The sequence below is a fragment of the Pelodiscus sinensis genome, chromosome 2, assembly GCF_049634645.1.
Source record: "Pelodiscus sinensis isolate JC-2024 chromosome 2, ASM4963464v1, whole genome shotgun sequence".
NCBI classification, from domain to species: Eukaryota; Metazoa; Chordata; order Testudines; family Trionychidae; genus Pelodiscus; species Pelodiscus sinensis.
The window spans coordinates 161,343,275-161,365,756 of NC_134712.1; the positions used below are offsets into that span (position 1 = coordinate 161,343,275).

Below are 22,482 nucleotides of genomic sequence, written 5' to 3' on the forward strand. Positions count from 1 at the left end.
TAAATGATGAAAGAGGCATTCTTACAGTACTGTATAGAAGATGCCTGAATAACTAAAATTGATATTGTGTATCCAGATAGAAAATTCACATAACATGTGGCATAACAACTGATATTAAGAAAAGGGATGATGTTGATCAATTGGTGACCCTGGACATGCACCTAAAAGCCTGAAAATTTGATGGAAAATATCTCTTTTGACCCTTTATACATTTTTGGCTGTTGCCTATCTCCTAGCCACACAATCATATAGATCACTGGTTGTAAAAGATCTCAGGAACTCTGTCAACTAGGGAACTTACTATCATATTTTATATCATATTGAGAATGACGCTGTTTGATACTTGTATACATACTAGAATATGTACCCAGCATTGCTTGGGTCCTGCAAGGCAGAGGACTGGTGGTGTGGGGGATGAAGGTGTCAAGGCAGGTGTTTGGGGGTTCAGGGCAGGTAGTGGCAGGTGCAGGAGCCAGGGCAGCGGGCTGAGTGTGCAGGGGGCTTCAGAGCAGGGGGTAGGGATGTATGAGTCAAGGCAGGGGGTTGGGGGGTTCAGGGCAGGGGAGGGGTGCAGGAGTTAGGGCAAGGCATGGGGCTGTGAGCTGCTGCCCCCGCCCCCAGCACTGCAGTTGAGAACCAGAGAGGGAAGGGGAAAAGGGGAAAGGGGCCACTTTCCTGGACCAGTGGTCAACAAGATGCAGAGCTCTGGTCCCAGCTGGCCACTCTCTTCCTGCTGCAGCCAGCCCCCTGTGGTCACTGTAATATAGCTGTCCACCCTATCAGCCTTTCTGTGTTATGGAAAACAATCCCGTTCCAGGCACATCCCATTTTACTGGCACAACTAAACACTTTACTTGAAGTTAGGATAGGAGGAAGCTGTGAACCAAATTGAGTAGTCCTAGCTCTTGTGGTTTAGGAAGAGTTCTTGAACAAATGGACTCAAAGAGAGACAGGCATATTATAAGTGTGTGTGTGTGTGTGGCCCATGGCGCTTTTTTCTAATGACTAGAGATGGGTTCAAAATAAAGTGTTGCAAGCCAGATTTGAACTTTTACCTAAATTAAGGGTTGTTCCAGTTTAATGTTTTAGTTTGGACCATCACAGAAATATCGGACTGTAAGTTCAAAGCCACAATTGGGTGAGCAGAATTTTCAAAAATTTGAGAGGTTTCAAATGTGGGGGTTTTGGTTTAGGCTCACCTATTCTAGTTGCCATTTAAGCAAGGCTCTCTCTCTCGTCTCACAGTCCATCTTCTCCATACTTCATGGTATTGAAGAAATAATGAGAATAAATAATACTATCATATGCCCAGTGTTTCACAACTGGATTAAACAGTGCGTTGACCTTTAAATTCATCACTGTTTAATCCAGGCCCATTGAAGGGGGTATGTGTGTCAAGGAGGGCAACTGCTATAGGGCCTGGAGATTCAAAAGGGCCTGGGGTTCCCAGCTGCCATTGTTATTACCATGGCTATGACTGGAGCCTAGGGTCTTTTAAATCACCTTCAGAGCCCCACACACTGCACTCTGGACAGCACTAAGGGCTACCTGGGGGAAGCTAGCCCCAGCCCTTCCCCTTTCACCCGAGGCTGGCACAAAGCCAGCACACCCCACCTTGTGCATGGGCCCGGCCAGTTTGTCGGCTCCACTGGTTTAATCCAGCTATGAAATCCTGCATATTTTCCATTATTTTTAGTGCTTGGTTGTGGACCAAAGTCTCTTTTTCAAATACAAGTTTGAAATAATGGCAAAAGAACTTTACTAGCTATTACAGAATAAAATGGACCTTGACAATCTTTGATGAATACAGAGGAACCCATCACTGTTACCTCCAAAATCACATTAATTGGACAAGTCCTTCTGATTAAAGCCAGTAACATCAGTTTACCATCTTGCATAAAATATCTTAAGATTTAGCTCCCCATATTTAGGTTTATATTTTTCCCAATATGGATGGCCAATATACCCCTTACTTAAATTGATCACTAAATTTCAAGCATTTAAGGCTAAACTGATGAGGATGGAGGAAGAAAAGCAGGCTTTTGGGACAAAAAGTTGCTGACATCTTTCTCACTGAAGTCACCAATATTGTTATTTTTAAGAATTTTTTTTAAAGACACTTTTCTGTACAATGAGAAGAAATGGTAAATTTTCCAAACTATCTGCTAGCTCAGATTGAGTCTTCTGCTTTATAAAGTTTGCATTGTGTTGAAGCATTGTTGAGTAATGCTGGATGATATCTGCCTTTCCCAGGGACACTTATGAAAATGAGATGTTCATCTCTTGATGCTCTCTCACTGGGCATAGTTATAAAACACAAGTAAATTAAAAGCAAAGAAATTGCTTTTGGTAAGAATGTTTTATTTTTCTTCATTCTGTTAATGACAGATTCCCTTATAAAGGAAAAAAGGAACAGGATTGGCAATACATATAATTATTTATTATTGAGGCAACACTCAAAGTCCAATGAGAATCAAGGCCTCACTATGTTACTTGCTGCACAAAGTAGAAGACACAGTAAGGCTTCCAATAGGCTAATATACTAAATTACCCCATCTTATTTGTCACCTCTCTAAGGAAAGCAAACACTTACAATATATGCATACACACTTGTACATATAGCATCTTAGCTAAAATGCCTAAATGTATTGCCTAAGGGAGCTAGATTCCTAACCTGCTTAAGTGTTTTTGAAAATCCCACTAACTGCTTACTCACATTTGCAAATCTGGCCCTAAGTCTATTCTGAAAATGGGATTTATGTACACGTTGGACCTCCTTGGACCAGCACCATTGGGACTTGACTGGTCCCAGATGAGGGATTTTTCCAGATCAGGGGAGGTCTTTTTATGGCCCCCTGGCTTCTGGCCTGCCCCTGCCCTGCCCTCCTCCCGCTTCCCGTGTGCCGGCTCCCGCCCTCCACCCTTGCAATCCAGGTGAGCCATGTGCCGGCTCCTTGGTCCTGCCTCCTCCTCCCTTTTCCCCCCGTAGCTAAATTCAGCCATAAGCCAGCTCCGAGACCTCTGCAACCCAGCTGAAAAATTTGTTACTCTCCTCCCTACGTAGCATCGAGCTCCTGTTCCCCCACACCTGCGGCAGATAGGGACTCTTGGATCCTGGAACATCTATGGTCCTTCCGGACCACTAATGTTGCAGGACCTGAGTTCTGGTTCATAGAGGTACAACCTGTACTTTTTAAAATATTGCCCTAAGCATGCAAACGGGCAGACCTACAAGCAACAACAATGCAACATTTATATAATTCCTTTAAAATCTCTAAGATACTGTGGCATACTAAAGTATATTCAAGTATATATTGAACCATACATTAGAAATAGCTTCTTTATCCCAGTCTCCATTTAAATAATCTTTTAAACAGTTTTAGCTATGTAATTTCATGTTGCATTTGACCAACAGCAAAGCAAAATTTAATATTTGTGATGATGCTAGTGAGCAAGGATTATTAGATGTATGAAAACAGCATGTTAGGGAGAATGATTTCTCAATAGTGATACATGTTAAGTAACATCTGAAAAGAGAGAATTTTGAATCCCATTACTGTGGCTTTTCATTCTAAAGTGGTCTCTGTAGTGGTAATGATATGTCGCTCTCTTTATAAAATAGGTAACTAAAAATGAAAAATATGAAATATGCATATATCATTATGCACAATTTTCAAGAGTGCAGAAAAAAAACATGAGTTAAACAAGGAGCAAATGACCTTGGACCGAATTTACAATGTCTGTATCTATCACACAGACTTAGCCACACTTGTGGATCTGAATGGAGCTCTTCAGTACATGTGAACATCTGAGTTATTCATTTTCACTACTATCATATGCAGAGTGAATGAAATTGAGGGAGAGAAAAGCAAGAGAAATGTCTTTAATGAGAAAATTATATGGAGAAAAAACAAATTGTACATCAGTCATTAGAGAATGAAGAGGAGCAGTTTGTATAGTTTCCAGTATCTACTGAATACACACCACACACGTCCAGTAGGGAGGCATGAACCAGTTCACACAAAAATAATCAACAACATAAAACCTTAACATAGTCTCTGAACTGGACAGCTCAGCTCTACTAGCATTTGAACTATTTTTAGAGGTTTGGATACATTAAATAACCCCCAATTCCAGTCCCCCTTTACTAGTCTAAATTTTGATGCTAAATTTATAGGATTTTGAGGTGCCCGTTAATTTTTTGAGGTTTATACCAGGTTTTGCAAATGGTCTTCCTCTTTAAAATAAAATACCACAACATGTGATTTTAATAGCCCCCAAACCAGCAATGTCACTGCAGAGCTCCATTTTTATGTCCTTTATTTTCATGGGGGCTTTTGAGGGAGCCAGGAATGAGTTGGACAAAGGGACAATGGTAAGGAAGAATAGCGCTCTCTCAAAACTTCAGTCTAATGACTGCCTAGATACAAGCTGTAGTGGCACAATATTTTGCAAAGATTCTGTTAGAAAAGCTCATCAAATCCAGGAGAATCAGTTATATAACATATGTAATGTCTTTTTGGGGTTGTTTCTCTGCAGAGTGGAACATTCTTTTGTTTCCATTCTCCCTCTCAATCTCACACACCCAGAAAAAAAAAAGTGACAAAACATATTTTGTTTCCCCTGTAGGCTTCAGACCTTGCGGTTCATGTACTGGAGAGCTGGCCAAAAACTGGAATTTCTAGTTTGTGAGCAATTTTGGCATTTCAAAATATGATTTCATTCCAAATTTGAATGTGACAAAGCTACCTGTGAAATCCAGATTCTCAAAGGTTGGGATCCCCAGCCCCGGTGCAGTTCACAATGGGGTGGGGGAAGATGTCCCAGAGTTTGCTAGTCATGTGGCTAGACAGCTGAATATGATTCTGTCAAAGTCTCACTCAATTTTGTGAGAAATTTCAGGTTTGCCAAACTGGCATTTTCCATTTAATAGTCAATTTTCCAATAGAACAGAACAACTAATATCAACTGCAAAGTCTGGCCTGTGTTCTGCCTCTGCCCTGTGCAAGCAGGATGCCATGCCTTTCGCAGGTCATCTACCAACTGCATGAGTGATTTCACAACGTCAGTGGACTTTTAAAAGATAAGGGGAGCAAAAATCCCACATGTTTCTTTGATAGCTAAGTAGTATTAAGCACTAGGTAAAATATATTGGACTGCCAGGCACTGCCGTTGATTTCATCTTCATCACACTGCACTGACAGCAGAATCATTAATCTTTAAGTTGGTACAAATAGAGATGGAAGGAGCAGGAGAAAATAATTGACGGCTGAAAGTTCTGCAGTGCACAGTGCTTCACATGCTGTGCCCTGCCCTGACGGAAGGTGACAATAATGTAATTTATTTTTAACTTAAGATCATAGACATTTTGTTGTTCAAAAATCCAGTATTGGTGATATATAATGGGCATTGTTAGTGTGTGCCAATTTATTTTTATGCACTTCATTCATTGTTAAGTTAATACACTAAGAAAAAAATAACACAAATACTTGGAGGATAAAATTTTACTCTCCCTGTCCCTACATATAATGAAGCTCTATTGTATTAACTTAGATGCCTATCAAAACTTTTTAGCAATATTCAACTAACTATTGTGCATTTATATGGACAACAAGAATAGGCAGCTTTTAAAACAGCTCATGCTAATACATGTTGAAATAGGCTGATGACATTGTCCAATGTGTGGCAGCTCATGCAGGGCCAGGCTGGGCCAGGCTAGGTAGGAATGCAGGGCCAGCTTTACGCCAATTCGCCTGATTCCCCTGAATCGGGCCCCGTGCCTAAAAGGGCCTTGCGCCCTAAAGCCAGAGGGCCCCAAGCCTTAAACCTGAAAGTGTGCTGGGTGCGCTGGTATGCTGGGCACGCTGTGGGAGGGGGCGTCAGCCCTGGAGGAGGAGCTGCCACGGGAGGGGGAGTTGACCCGTGGGTTTGGCTGGAAGGTGGAACTCTGCCCTGTAGCTGAGAATTTAAAGGGGCTGTGAGTTGTTTCTTTGTGTGCTGGGTTGTTGGGGTTTTTTTGTTTTTTTGTTTTTTGCTCAACCAAAATTTGGTTTGAATTGGGCCCTGCATTTCCTAAAGCCGGCCCTGTAGGGGGGCATCTCCTGGGATGCTCTCCTTCAAATAATATATAAATCTTTGGCCTCAACCACTTGTAGTATTGTAAGGATTACTGTGTCCCTGACTTTCCCACTTTTAACAGCAACAAAAGAACCTCTAATCACCCTAATTGATCAGAGGATAGCACTTTCACACCGTATCTTACAAATTCTTAGTGGAGGAACCTATGTTCCCTGTAAGCTGCACGGCCACATGGCTGCACAGCAAACTATCAAGTGATGCACAGGTGGGCTGGGGCACCCCTAATCTGGCCTGGCCTACCCCAGCCCCACTGGAATTGCTGCAGCCAAGGAGAAGCACCCCTTCCCTGGCCTGGCTTTGCCCACCCCTGAGGGAGCTGCCACAGCAGGGAAGAGGCACCTGTCACCTGGCTCTCTTTTTGTTGTGTGTTTGTATGGCACCTAGCACAAGGGGGTTCCTGGGGCTCCTCAGTGCTCCTGCATTACAAATAATAATAATTTGAAAAAGTTTGCTTCCCTTAGGAAGTACACTTGTAGCACAATGTTGGCACCGGGGCAATTCTTTCCAGACCTTACCAACAGCTATTTCCTCGTCTCCTATTCAACCTCTGACTATCAGTAATGAAAGCATTCAATCCTCTCTTTCTGGGGAAGCATAAAAGAGGCTAGAAATGCTCAGTGATGACAGATCACAGGAGAACTGTCAGAAAATAGAGATCTCTGCAGCTATTTCTATTTCTGTAGAGACTAGAGACGGGGTAACTTTAATGGCAGACTCCACATCGAATCCACACAACCTTGCATTTAAATGAATGGTTAGAGAAGGAGAATCCAGAAAAGTCTTTTTATTTCTGGAGAAAATGATTATTTTTCTTTGTTAAATTACAAATCATCTGGCAGGGTTCTAGCAGAGTTTGTGTGCCAAAAGTTCCTGACATCTTGTTGCAGATAGTTTAGAAGAGTAAGATCAAAATGTTTTCTGTGAGTTCCTCACACACTAATTAGTGCATATGTGAAGTGTACCTTGAGAATCTAAAATCCTGGCATTGTGGAAGCTAATGACAAAACTCCCGCTGCCTTGAATGGGGCCAGCATATACCCTTGGTGTACACCCAACCCCCTGAACAGCTGCATACCAGATCCAAATGATGAATAGTGCTGTATAAAAATAGACCATTACAGGTGGAGCTGATAGCACTATTTATTTTTTTCCCAAGACTTCCCATGATAAAGATCCTGCTTGCAATTGCTTATAACTTTGCCAAACTTTTACCTTTTGTGCTGAAATTTCCTTTGCTGTGGGCCTGCCTCCAGCTGATTTTATTTGGGAGATCTAGCCAATAAAAGAACAGCTGTTTCTGAGAACAGGGCACAAGCAACCTTAATTTTAGGACTTCCAGGAGAACCAACAGCTTCGTTGGGTCCCCGGGCAAGGTGGGAGGGAGGCTGGTTTTGTGCTCGCAGAAGGAGCGAGGCCTCGCATGTAAGGGGCAGCTGGCTCTCAGCGCTGCCTGGACCAGAGTGTACCTCCCACAGCCCTTAGCATTGCCACAGGGCACTCCAGCAGTGACTTCAAGGGCCCTGGGCTCTGGACAATGTTATTGTCACAGTAGTAGAGATGACAGTCGGGAGCCCTGGGCTCTTTTGAATCACCGGCTCTGGAGCAGTTCACCCCACTCTCTCTCAGTGGGCCTGTGTCTCATTCTGACTTCTCCTCCTCCTCTTCAGTTTCCTGGAGGGATTCCCAGGGGTGCTCTGTGAAGTGCCTGACATGCTCATTGAACTCCACATGACTTGGCTTGTCTAAGCCTGGCTCAGCAAAGGAACTTTCCACTCTGCTGCCAGAAGACAAGTGTTGTCAAAGAACCCAGCACCACTGGGAGCAGCAGCAGCAGCAGCATTCCAGCCTACCACAATCAGCACCTGTACAGCCAGTGGTCCCACCGCAAGTTCCAGCACCAATATCTACACAGGAATGAGCTTCAGTACCAGCTCTGCTACCAACTGGGGTCCAACAGTATCCGCGGGCCCTGGGGAAGGTGTGAATGTGGGGGGCCAGACTGCACCCCAGAAGGTGTGGGGCCTTAGGTGGAAATGGCAGAGCTGGGGAAACCAGCCTTCAGCACTACTGGACCATGGTGTTATGCCCTGTTCCCAAACATTCACAGCCACATATACGCCCAGTGGCAATTTAAAGGGACCAAGGCTCCAGCCACTGCCATAATAGCAGCGGTGGCAACTGGGAGTCCTGGACCCCTTTCAATCATGGGGACACAGGCAATTGCCCCCTTTTCCCCTTCCTTTGGCACACCTGGGCAATTCCTAACGTTGAGTGCTTGGCTTGGCAATCTTAGCATTGATTTAACTTCCCCCTCCCCCACGTAGCTATACACAGGGCCAGTGCTAAATGCTGACTGCCAAACATAGCAACAAAAGGGCAACAAAAATGATTAGTGATATGGAAAGGCTCCCATATGAGGGGAGATTAATACGATTTTATACTTTTCAGCTAGAAAAAAGATGACTAAGGGGGGGGGATATGATAGAGGTCTATAAAATCATGAAAGTAAATATAGAAGTGTTATTTACTCCTCAGAACACAAGACTTAGGGGTTACCAAATGAATTTAATGGGAAGCAGGTTTAAAAAAATAAAAGGAAGTATTTTTCACACAGTACACAACCTGCCTAACTCTTTGCCAGAGGAAGTTGGGAAGGCCAAGATTATAACAGGGTTCACAAAATAACTAAATAAGTTCCTGGAGGATAGGTCCATCAAAGACTATTAGCTAGGAGGGGCAGGGATGGTGTTCCTAGCCTCTGTTTGCCTGAAGCTGGGAATGGGCAACAGAAGATCAATCATGTGATGATTACCTGTTCTGCTCATTCCCTCTGGGGCACCTGGCATTGGCCACTGTTGGAAGACAGAATACTGGGCTAGATGGAGCTTTGATCTGCCCAGTAGGGTCATTCGTATGTTGAAAGGAATTAACGCCTTACCTTTAGGCACCACAAATTACAAGGATGGTCTAGGGAGAAACGTGCAAAATCCCTCTTGAGAACCTAGAATAAAGCTGTTCAGATTTGTGATAGTAAAAACCAGCAATCACATCAAGTCAATCAGTTTCTCAGATTTTTAAAAAAAATCTGACTTATGCTGTAAGCTTAACAAAGAAAATAATAAATAAAAAAGGCACAGGTATTGCTATTTCAGGTTTTTATAAACTGAACAGCTGTTGTTAGTATCCTCTGTGTTTTCTGGCTTGTCATTTTGAAAGATTACCTTACATTTTGTGAAAATGTTGATCATAGTTTTTAAAGAAGTGGCCTAATTCTACACAATTTCATCCATTTCTGGGAAACTGAGATTCATCATGCCCATGTGATGCTGTACAAAACATCAGGATACCACAGATGCTAGTAGCTGATTGTCTGTTTTATTATTTTCAGTGTTGCGTAATCTGAAATTGTAAGTTTTGTTGCAGGCCTCTGTATTTGAGCATAAATAGCTACATTTCCAAGGATGGCTTGCACAATTGTATCTGGCTAACATATGTATATGCATACCTGACCCTGATTTTGATGTGCAACTGACCAAATTAGGTGCATACCTTACATCTATGTGTACATATTTTCATTCACGTATTAGCCAAATGCTACTGTGCATATCCATGATTGAAGCTAGGCAATCTAGTTCTTTTCAATATACAAGTTGAATCTCTCTAGCCTGGCACTCTCTGGTCTGGCAACATCTGGTCTGGCATGATTTTAGCTAGCCGGATGTCCACTTATCAATGGTGTGGCCAAATTTCCTGCAGTTCCATAAACTTTGTTTACAGTCTCTCAGTTATTTAGCTCTAAATTATCCCTAAATGTCTAAGAGCCCAGTAAGCAGTGGAAGTGTTGGTTAATGCTGCTAGACAAAATATTGACCTTCCATGGTCTGGCAAATTTTCTGGTTTGGCATTGGTCAGGTCCTGAGGGTGCCAGACTTGAGAGATTCAACCTGTGTTTTGTATTTGTTTGGCCTTTTTTTTTTTTAATTTGCTTCTCCCAAGGATTTCAAAATGCTTTTATAGACAGAGGTTAATTACATTTCATCTCAAGGCAGAGAAACTGCAGATACATATTACAGAATGTTCAACTAAGGCAGGGTTCTCAATCTTAACCCATTATTATGGGAGTTTACATGGACCAGTCACAACCCCATTCTTGTTCACCTAGCTTGTGTGGAAATTACAGTAATTATGGACATGGAAAAGTAATACTAGCAAAGTTTCCAATGTATATTTAGCCAATGGAAATGGGTAGAAGGAGCCAGCATCATGTGACCAACAGTTCTCTGTGAAACACCAGCAGATACTCCACAGATCAGAGTGTGGGAACTGCTGAATTAAAGGCCCAGGGTATAGCTACACACAGCAAAGAAAAACCTGCAGCTGACCCATGTCAGCTGACTTTGGCTTGCAGGGCTCAGGCTGCAGGGCTGAGCCACTGCTGTTTAGACTTCTACATGTAGGCCTGGGTCTAGGTGAAGTGTCCCACAGCTCAGGCTAAAGCCAAAGTCCAGAAATCCAGAAGTCCAATAATGAAACAGTCCTCAGCCTAAGCCCCACGTGCCTCAATCGGGTGGTAGGGGCCAACCAAGGGTTTTCTTTTTGGCTTAGAAATAGCCTTGATAAGCTAAAGTCCAGTTTTTCAAAGATATTTAGGTGGCTAAAGATGCAAATAAGTGCTCTTAGTGGGATTTTCTAAAGCAACTATAGGGCTTGTCTACACAGGGATACTCAGGAAAATTAATCAGAATTAACCAAAGGTGTAAATTTAAACTGAGTTACTTAAACCACATCAAATCCCTGTGTGAACTATTTTATTCAAAATTAAAGTGGAGTTAATTTGATTCAGATTTCTTCATTCCCAAAGTGAATTAAGACCACTTTAATTCTGAACAAGAGTGTCCACGCAGAGGCTTAATGCTGTTTAACTAATTTACTTTAAAAGGGAATTCAGATTAATTTCCTGGTGTCCTCAGGTAGACAAAGTCCTATGTGAATTAGGTTCCCAAGTGTCATTGTTTTCAATGCTTAGGAGCCTTTAAAAATCCCATCAGGCACTTACCTGCATCTTAGGTACCTACATACCTTTACAAATGTGGCCTTTCACCATTTGCCCAGGGTCAGATAGTGAGTCATTGACAGAGCCATGAACAGAACACGAATCCCAGCACCCAGTCCCTATTCCAATCACTAACACATCATGGGCTCGTCTACACTGGCCCCTTTTCCGGAAGGGGCATGTAAATTTCATGAGTCGTCGTAGGGAAATCCGCGGGGGATTTAAATATCCCCCGCGGCAATTAAATAAAAATGTCCGCCGCTTTTTTCCGGCTTTTAAAAAAGCCGGAAAAGAGCGTCTACACTGGCCCCGATCCTCCGGAAAAAGCGCCCTTTTCCGGAGGCTCTTATTCCTACTTCAAAGAGGGAATAAGAGCCTCCAGAAAAGGGCACTTTTTCCGGAGGATCGGGGCCAGTGTAGACGCTCTTTTCCGGCTTTTTTAAAAGCCGGAAAAAAGCGGCGGACATTTTTATTTAAATGCCGCGGGGGATATTTAAATACCCCGCGGATTTCCCTACTATGATAGGTGAAATTAACATGCCCCTTCCGGAAAAGGGGCCAGTGTAGACGTAGCCCATGTGTAAGCTTTAGTGATTTTTATATCTGCTGAAACTTTCTTCCATGCTCTTATCTAAAAGGTTAGTAGAAATCATGAATGTTGCTAAGGGAATGCTGTATGCTGTAGAGTGCTCTGTCGAATATTTTATAAAAATAAAAGACAATTTTTCAGAGACACTGGAGGATGGAACTTTTCCAAAGCGTGGCTGAGACCCAACAAGAAAATTAGGCTGCCTGCAGCCACTTGATTTATTCCCAGAGTCAAGAGCACTGATGATAAAGTGGTCCTGAATTGCTTCATCAACAATTTACTTTTGCTGCAGTGACATCCCAGTGTTACTTTCTTTCATTTGTTTTCCAATACTGACATTTGTCTGATCCACTGTTAGTTTGGCAGCTACCCCTTTTCTCACAGATATTGCCTGCACTCCTCCAATCATGGCTTTAATTTCTCTTGGTTGCTACTCTCATTTTCCTCAGGACCTCCAGACACTTTTCACCAAAAAGCAACCCAATCAATGCCCATCAACCCTATCCATTCTATACCAGTCTGTAATGACTGTACTACACACTGTTCTTGTTCTGTTTGTATTGCGCTGCACTAACTCCTATGGTCTCCTGTATAATGTGATGATGGCTGATATTCAAAACCAGCAAACTGACCCTCCTAGTAGCTTCTTAGCTCAGTACTTAGTTACTGGTTTAGTACAGCTTGTCCATCTCTGCAATGACATGATACTATATGAATAATAACAGCATTTAGAACATAAGAATGGTCTAGCCCAGTATCCTGTCTTCCAACAGTGGCCAACGCCAGATGCCCTACAGGGAGTGAACAGAATAGGTAATCATCACATGATCCCTCGCCTGTCATCCATTCCCAGCCCCTGACAAACAGAGGCAAGGGCCACCATTCCTACCCATTCTGTATTCCGTATAAGTATTGATGGACCTAATCTCTGTGAGTATGAGAAATGTTGTGCAATATACAGTATCTAATAATATGCAATCTAGGAGAGCTCTGTCTAGCAGTTGCCTAAGGAAGCGCCTAATGCAGACAACACTGGCAAATGAATTTACGGGGTGGATAGACTGTTTATCCTCCTGAGACTGAGGCTCAATCTTATCATTACGCATTGACAATGTGCTCTTCAATGAGTGACCTTTGTTAGACTAAGCAAGCCAAACCCTTTTCATGTAATCTGGTTCACTTATATAAAGCATAATTTCACAGCAGGCATGAAAATAGGTACTTTGCTGAGATCAATGTTAACTTAATTAAAGCTAAAGGTGAAGCACTTGCAACCCTATCCTCTCTCTGTGTCTGTTTTTCTTTCCTTGTGCAGGACTATCACTCTTATTACTTAATATTTGCACTACTGCTGCATTCAGAGATCTCAGTCAATATTGAGACCATTGTGCTAGGCACTGCACAAACACATATGAAGACACAATCCTTGTGCCATGCTGCTGGTATGCAATGATCGTTCTTGGAAAGATTAGATTTTTTTCAGTAAATCAATGTTGATTTCACAAAACACACAGTGATGAAAATATATTTCTGTCACTAATAACTGTTTTACAGATAGGCAAAGCAAGAAAAATGTTATTTGAGAACTGTATTTGACCTACGGATATTTATTTTGTATATTTTAACATATGAGGTGGAAAATTTGTGTTTTAAGTGTTAGAAACTTTACCTTTGAGTCTGCATCTATTTTCATTGCCATTTTTGTCTGACACTTCTCTCCAATAATGTTCCACACCTTTGCAAATTTCAAGCGATATTCAGAAAAAATGCTTAAAATAAACTAAAGTTATCTGTCAAAATCATAAAATAAAAACTGAATGTCACCAGCCTAGCTATGAATCATTGTTATAGCCATACATCATAAGGGACTACCATTGAGCACAATTATATATGTGCAAAATGCACAGCCAAACTATCCACTCTCTTCTTTACTCTCTTTTCTGCTCCACTCAGAGGGCAGGAAAGATGAGAAAAAATCTGGCAAGCGCTGCATGTCTGACGGGAAGAACCAATGTACATGGAAGAAGTGGTGGTTGTAGGGCTGGCTAAAGCAGGAGAGGAGCTGTTAGAGGCATGCACGTCCACTCCAGCCTGTGCAGAGCAGAAGATCTGGACAGCACTTGTTCATTTGTATTCCTTTGAGTGGCTGAATAATGCTTTTTCTGGCCTCTGTGAACAAGCTTATCATACTATCTCAAAGACTGAGACTCTGCATGTATGCATGTGGGTGCAAGATTAGCTCCTTTCTGTTGCTTTGATGGCACTTTTTGTGAGGTCACCATACTATGTCTTAAACAAGGATGTGCAAACAGAAGCTGCAAAATAGGGAATAAAATATAAACATGCACCACATTCACTCAGAGTGCTTTTTAAAACCCCAGGGAGTCTACAATTTACCTAAGTTTACAATCTACAGAGAATCATTCTTTAATTTCATGCTGTAGCAAGGTCCTCACTCAGGCCCCTTGCGCTGGGACACCTTCTTTGTCCACAAATCAACCAGAGACCCATTCTAGTGCAGTCACCCCTGCCTTTTATTGTCAGTGCCAATTTCCCACCACCTTCTATTTACAGAGCTTTGGTTGTCTAGTGGCTAACAACTCAGCCAGCCTCTCCTTCTGGCTTGGGTGCACACTCTGCCACACCTTGGCTCCTCCCCTTTCACTTCCCCCCTGGCTGCCTTATCTAGCCCTCTGCCTAATGAGGCCCACAGCTGCTTCCATTAGCCCTTCAAGCCTGAGCTTGCTCAGCTGGCTTCCATAGGGCCTTTTCAGTGGCAGAGCTCTGGCTTCCTGTGTTTTAAGTAATCTTGTGAAGAGTTATCCAGCTCACTACAGCGGATGATCAAGATGCTGCCTTCTGACGTTAAAGTCTATAAGTCTATACATCATTACAGCTTTATGACTAATCCTAATTATTTATTTAGGTTAGTCAGGCCCCATTACATCCATATAGCCACTCAGATAACTTTATTGGAACTTTATGTCCTATTTTACATCTTCTGAAGTCTTCAGTTCATTTACGTTGATCATGTCTCCTACTCTTACTTAATAAGCTAGTTTTTAGGGCTTTTAAAATCATTAATACAGAAGCCATCCAGGTTTAGATGGCATCAAGGCTATGACTAAGGTTGCCAACTGTACCGGTTTTGTCCAGAGTCTCTCAGAATTGGGGTTAAACTCCTGGCCAATCTGGGAGATTTTCAGATGCAAAAAGTCTGGCAGCATAGTGGAGATAAGACAGGCTCCCTGCTTGTTAGGCCTACCACAGTCCTGTTTCCCCTAGGTGGAAGCGGGAGGAGCAGTAGGTCTCTACATACTGTCCCCACCACAAGCACTGATTCCACAGCTCCCATTGGCCAGGAACCACAACCAATGGGGGCTGCAGGTGTGGTGCCTGTGGGCAGGGACAGTGAGTGAAGCCACCGGTTCCCTAACCCTAAGGGCCAAAGGGATGTGCGGGCTGCTTCTAGAAGCCACTCAGAGTCAAGGTTTGCAGGGAGCCGGTGTTAGCCTCACCACGACACCAAGAGTCTCCTGAATCAAGTGCCATCCTCAACCCCAGCCCTGAGCCCCATCCTGGAGCCTGTATCCCACACACCCTCCTACACCATAACCCTCAGCCCCAGCTCTGAGCCCCTTTCCAGAGCCAGCACCCTGAACTCTTTCCCATATCCCAACTCCCTGTCCCAACCCTCAGCCCACAACTGGATTCAGCACCCTGCACTCATTCCTACATTCCTCACCCCCTCTTCAACCCAAAACTTCTGCTCCAGCCCTGAGCCCCTCCCTGAACCCAAACTCCCTCCCAGAGCCTGCACCCCAAACTCCTGCTCCAGGCTCAGCCTAGAGCTTGCGCCCCAATTCCTTGCTCCATCCCAGCAAAAGTAACTGAGGATGGGGGACAGCCAGCACCAGAGGGAGAGGGGATGGAGTCAATGGAGGCAGGCCTTGGATAAGGGGTGGGAAAGGTGTTAGTGTTTGTGTGATTAGACAGATGACAGGTATCTTGTCTAGTTCATATATAGGGCACTGCACACATCTGTTGAATGTCTCTGTACAGAAAGTATGGCACATCAAAGACCCCACACTATTTAATATTACACAAAAATTACTACATTAAAAAGAATATTAAGTTTTCAAAGTTAAGCACCTACACGTCAGTGACTGAGTAACCTCAGTTTAGCCCACTTTTATATATGTTCTATGATACAGTCTTTAATTGCATCGTTACATACTCCAATGCCCCTCCCAGGACCTTTGCCCAATTCAGTGCACAGGATGGATTATGTTCCTTCAGTAAACAGCTACTGAATATGTTGTTTAAACTTCATTATTAAGAGACCTTATTTACTGTATACTATTCAACTCCTGCTCTGAATACAGAATACTTAACTTCCTCATGGGCTATTCTATGATGCTCATCACTATGATAAATTAATTCATGAATGCTTCACACACATGAATTAATTTATTTTCACAACACCCGTGTAAGGTTAGAAGGTGATGTGCCCATTTTACAATTTGGGAACAGAGAAATTAAGGTAAAAAGTGTCTACTCATGTTGGATGTCCAGTTGAGACACCTAGGAGCTAATTTTTCAGAGTGCTTAGCATCATATAACAGATTATATGTTCAAAGCAAAATTCCCATTGACTGCATACATAACTGAGAGACTTTGAATCAGATCCCCCATGTCTTACATTGGGCATCCAGAAAAGGAAGAACACATGCTTATTGACCTCTTGGAACAAGTTTGGTTGAGGTAACTTGCCCAGCATCACCTAGGAAGCTCCGCAGTAGAGACAGCAATAAAATTGTTGCTGCAGACATCGAGATAGGAAAGTCCCAGCTGAGGAAACTGCTTTGCTGCCTGAAGCCGAGAGTGGAGCAATGATGCACTGGGGGACCCCGATACCATTCTGTCACCGCTACATTGAATGGGAGGTTGGGTTGGTCTCATGATACTACTAAATCACCCTGGTTGGAGAGCACTCACCCCGAGCCTCATCTCAGAGGCTCAAAAATACTTCTGAAAAGCAAATGTTTTGACTTTGGCATTAATTAGATGGCACCAAGAGATGTGCCTAAAACAGTCTAGAGGACACTGGCTCAAATCTCACCTCCAGAAACTTCATCCCTGCTTCTGATTGCCCAGCATGATTCCGCAGTAATAGGTACTTGGAATAGTTCCCATAGCATAGAATAACTGTAACTGCTTCCAGTAAAGTGCAGCTTGCTTGTCAAATGGCATTGTCTCTGTTTTTTGGCTATGGCAATAAGTAAATATAATTTGTTACATATAGGAAACAAAATGAACAAAACCCACCACCCAAAATGAACAAAAACCAATCCATGGCATATTTCGTGGGAGCTCCCTTCTGAAATACAGTAATTCCTCATTTAACACTATAGATAGGTTTCAGAAAATGATTGTGCTAAGTGAAAACGTGTTGTGTGGAGCCAATTTTTCCATTGAAAATAATGGAAAAGTTGGGGGTTGTGTTTCAAGTGGTGGTGTCCATTGGGACCGGGACATAAGGTTGGGGGAGAAAGGAGACTGATTTACAGCAGGGAGGGGAAGGGTTTGGCTCTGGGGAAGGGAACGGGAGGACAGGGGAGGGAGATTGGGTTGGGAGTATGCCCCTGTGATGGGTCTGCCAGAATCTGCACTGAGTTCAGTGAAGCGGGGTTGCTGGGGAACGGCACGGCAAACCCTCCGCTGCTTTGCAGGGAGGTGGAGGAAGGCCCGCACAGCTGCTGGCAACAGGCCAGCTGGGGATACCCAGCTGCCAGCTTGCAAGTGGGGGTAGAGGAGAGGAGGGAAGGCGTCAGGCGAGGGAGAGTCAGCAGGGAATGGCGCGGCAAGTGGTGAACTCTCCGCCGCTTTGCAGGGAGGTGGGAGAAGCCCTGCACAGCCGCCGGCAATGGACTGGCTGGGGAAATCGTGTTATTCCAAGGACGGTTGTGTAAAAAAAATCATGCTATCGTGAAAACGTGTTAAGCAAGCACGTGTTAAATGAGGAATTACTGTATGCCAAAAACTCCAACTCTCACTGGAGATGAGGAAAGGAGGGAACAAGTGAGGGCCACTAGTCAGTTATTTTCCCTGCACATTTCCATCAAAGCAAATGATACATTAGTTAATATACCATACAGTACATGGAAACTGCTATACATGGACACACTGTCATTGCCTCAAGCAAAGAAAAAGCACAGATGTCCGAAATTCCATCATTTTCCTTATTATGACAATATCTTTCTTGTGTCATTACTATAGCTCTGCTACTACATTGAAATATGTAGCTGATGTTCCAGTCAGCGTCTCCTGCATGACTTGTTATTTCTCTTCCCTCCTCTCTATCTCCTCAGCTCTGCATCATGTCTGACTACTATCTCTGTCTCGTATTGACTTCTCTTTCTTTATCTCAGTAGTGCTCTATTGCTCATCCTATAACATGCCTCACACCATATTATCCTAGCATTTCCTAAGCTTGCTATGTAACAGTTTTCCTTTGATTTTCCCCATTCGAAAATATTATTCTTGCATATTCTACAAATATTCCTCTATCATTTCCAAAATGTATTTTTATACTTCATTCCTTATATTTAACCCTGATGTCGTGTCACATCAAAACAGTTAAGCTACTTCCAGAACAAAGCTAGGGAAACACATGTTGTTTTGCTAATGATAATATATTCTGAAGCTAAAGGGGAGTTTCCCAACAATTGTTTTTCCTACAGAGGAACAATTACTCACTATAGAACTCTGATCTGTTCTGTTAGCACCATTCATGAATAGTCTGATAAATTACTAAATTAAACTACTGATTCAAATATCAACAAGTGGCTAACAATGTAAAATATGCTAATAAAAGTAAGAATCTTATTGATCACTGAATATTCCAATACATGAAAAAAGAAAAGCAATTATACTCAACAAAGCTCCTTAACTATAAATAAAAACAGAGGAAAAAGTTCCTTAGGTTAGATTCATGCTTCCTAAATGGTGAAGTATCACTATAAAAACATAACAATGGGAAGAGGTTTGAAAAAATCTGAAAACAGATTGAATTAAAACGTGTTATGTCAAATGTTACTTCCAACTCTTCCTATTTGAAAGAGTCAATAAAAACAGTTTAGCTGCTTCCAGTACAAGGTTAGGGAAACACATGTTGTTTTTCTAAATAATAATATATACTGAAGCTAAGGAGGACTTTCCCTACAATTGTTCTTCCTACAGAGGAACAATTATTCACTACAGAATTCTGATGTGTTCTCTTAGCACTACACACAGGGCCCTATCAAGTTCATAGGCATGAAATACACACCAAGGACCTTGAAATCAGAGCTCTCCTGTGAAATCTAGTTATGGGAGAGATGGGGGTTCCCTAGCTAGGGGCTCCTACCATTTACTAAGCTCCAGCAATTATGCCACCAAGCTGGGGAAGGACAGAAATTCCTCTTCCCCACATGGCTGTTCTCAGGGGGAGATCAGCCCCCCTTCCAGGCACCCTTCCCAGCTACAGAAAGCTCCACAGCTGCTCTGCCTCAGAGACCAGCTGAGCACCTGCAGGGGAGAGGGTTCCTGTTGTCCATGGCTTTTGGGAGCTCCAGGGTCCATCTGCTGCTCAGTGGCTAGGACAGGGGTGGGCAAAAGGGCCTTTGCAGGCCTGATCTGGCCCACCAAGCAGGCTGATCTGGCCCATGGAAGTTCTGCCACTCCCCTACCCCCAGGCCAATCAGGGTCTAGGAATGGGGGAGCACGCAGTGCTTAGAGTCAACACCGGTTGACTCTAAGCACCATGCACCATGCAAATCTGAAGTGGCTCCCGGTCAAAAATGATTGCCCACCCCAGGCTAGGAGTTGCTCTGGGCCCAGCTCCAGCAACGGCTGAGAACTGCAGGGCTACCTGTTGACAGCTCCATCCGCAGGACAGAAAATATTGCAGAGGTCACTGGAAGTCATATAATCTATGATTCTGTGACCTCCATGACATAATTGTAGCCATACTAATAAGTAAGATATGGAATACTGATGATCACACAATGATCTGCATTTATATTTTACAGACACATATATATATTAAAAAACCCTCACGGAAATGCCAATAAATATAAAAGTTATTAAGAGAGGTTGGCAATTCTCCTCCTTGCATTGCATTGTGTTACCATATCATGTGGAATCTCAGTGTGTCATTAACCACATGGCCATTGGATAACAAATACAGCCAAATGTACATCATAAAAGTTTCCTAAATTACAGAACTTTATGATGCATAAAATAAAGACTCTAACTATAGAAGAAGCCATCCTAGGTCTCCTTCTGACTGACAGGGACAAATTGTTAGGAAAAAACCAAGTACCTGTAGTAGGGAAGCAGCCTTGAAGTGACTTGAAGCTATTTATGTCCAGCATATTAAAGCATGAGTTAACAAAATGAAGCAATTTTAAGAGTAGCAGGTCATGTCTTCATTATGAGCTGGATTGATGGGCAGCAATTCGTCTAGTGGGGGTCAATTTATCCCATCTAGTATAGTATAGATGTGATAAATTGACCACCAAGCACCTTTCCAAGGACTCCAGAACTCCACCAAAACCAGAAGAATAAGTGGAGTCAACGGGAGAACATCAGCTGTTGACTTACTAAGGTGAAGATACCTTGGTAAGCAGAAGTAAGTATGTCAACTTCAGTTATAGTATACATCTAGATGAAGTTGCGTAACTTAGGTTGACAACATGCAGTAGTATGGACAAGTCCTCAGAATTCACAAAAAACATTTAAGAAATATGTGGGAAGTACATAAAACAATGACTAGCCAGAATTTTGGTAATATTTTTAACAACTCACTTACCATTGTTTAGAATCAGCATCGCAGTTGCAGTAGTATTTGGGATCAGTACAATTGCGTTCAATGCCACAGGCACACTTCTGAATGCCAGGTCCAGAGCCACCCCAATAGTAGTGCTTCTCATTGGCTTTTCCAACCCACCAGGTATACGGATTCCCATCTGCAAAGAAAAGACTGGAGGATTAGATGCATCAAAGGTGACAGAAGGTCCACAGTGCCACACAGCTGGATAGAACTGTCTAACATGTAAGTGGTGCTAATAACACACAGCTGGGAAGCAGCACATCCATTCTAAATGAATAGATATTCCACTGCAATGTAAAGGACACTGTCACACTATAGTCACATTTATTTCTGTGTCGATACTACCCTGTATAATATAATAGGAAACTTTCAAAATCTAATTTGCTTTTTGCTATTTGTGCTCTGTTTTTATTGTATGCACTAAGAATAGTTAAACAGGCTCGAAGGGTTCACATCAATCTCAAATTCCACTTCTTATGCATTAGATAGATGATACAATCTCTAGGCTGCAGCTACTGTAAGAGAATAGGTAGTTGGTTTTGTTTTGTTTTGTAAAAGATACCTCTCTGGAAATTAATTTGTTTCATTGGAAAATAAACAGCTACACCATTCACTAGTGACCATTTAGTCAAAACTCAATTTTAAATAGATGTTACTGGACTCCTGTAAGATACAAATTAAGTAAAGAAGTCTTTGCAAGGAGATGCAAACACCCTGCAGCTTTTCAACTGAACATGCCCCGTCCTGTGTATATTTACCCTACTTGGCATAAAGTCTGTAACCCAGGGTGGGCAAGAGAGTCTCTGTGGGCTGGATCCAGCCCGCCAAGTGGGTTGATCTGGCCTGTGTACGCCCTCCAGCCAATCAAGACCTGGGGATGGAGAAGAATGCAAAGTCTCCTCTTCACACCGACGGTGCGCGGTGCCTAGAGTGAGCCACCAGCTGTTCAAAACAGCTGGCAGTTCCCTCTAGGCACTGCACACCCCATTGCAGAGCAGGGGCAAAGGGCAAGAGACTTCATGTGTTTCCCCCACCCCCTCGCCAATCAGGGTCTGGGGGTGGAGGAGTGCTTGAAGTCTCCTCTCACCCTGCAAGGGACATGCAGCGCTTAGAGCGAACTGTCAGCTGTTCAGAACAGCTGGCGGTCCACTCTAAATGCTGTGCGCTGCTTGCAGAGTGGGGGGGGGGGGGAGGAAGAGGAGGGGAAGGAAGCAAGAGATTGTGTGTGATCCCTGCCACCAGGCCCTGGTTGGCCTGGGAGAAGGCGCTGTGCATTGTCTCCTCCTGAGGCCAGGAGTGTGCAGTGTCAATAGGGAACTGCTAGCTGTTCAGAATTGGCCAATCGGGGTCTGTGGGCAGGGGAGCATGGAAGTGTCCTGGCCCCACCCCTTCTGCCCAAGGCCCCACTGCTTCTGGGATGACTCAGGGCCACTTCAAAAAATTGTGAAGTGGCCCCCCTTCTAAAATTATTGCCCACCCCTGCTGTCACCTTACATTTTCCTATATTACTGTATATTTTCACATAATATTGTTAGACAAACTGACCCTGTTATTCTCATATCAAGAGACTTTTATTCTACTCTGAACTGAAATTTATTCTGAACAGAGATGGCCCTGGTTAAGATTCTAGTTAACCAAAACACTTAAGTGTGGGCTTCAAAGCATGTGAACAATTCTATGGACTTCAGTGAGTTCCATTCATTGGTTTTATCCAAGCTACAGCAGTACTATAGAACTTGGTTTTACATAACTTCTGCACAAGAAAAATTCCTCCTAGTAATGTGCTGTAAATGATATTTTCAATTTAAATGAAATGAGGCCACATCC

At 43.0% G+C, this 22,482-nt stretch overlaps 1 protein-coding gene across 1 annotated transcript in view; it reads right to left on the reverse strand.

Annotated features, from left to right (window-relative positions):
- The window catches only part of CNTNAP2 (contactin associated protein 2), a 1,606,913-nt gene that overhangs the window by 268,228 nt on the left and 1,316,203 nt on the right, over positions 1–22,482 (reverse strand). Inside the window, exon 14 of the mRNA XM_075921713.1 lies at positions 20,635–20,791. Coding sequence (XP_075777828.1) covers positions 20,635–20,791 — 157 coding nt within the window. The remainder of the gene's footprint in view (positions 1–20,634; positions 20,792–22,482) is intronic.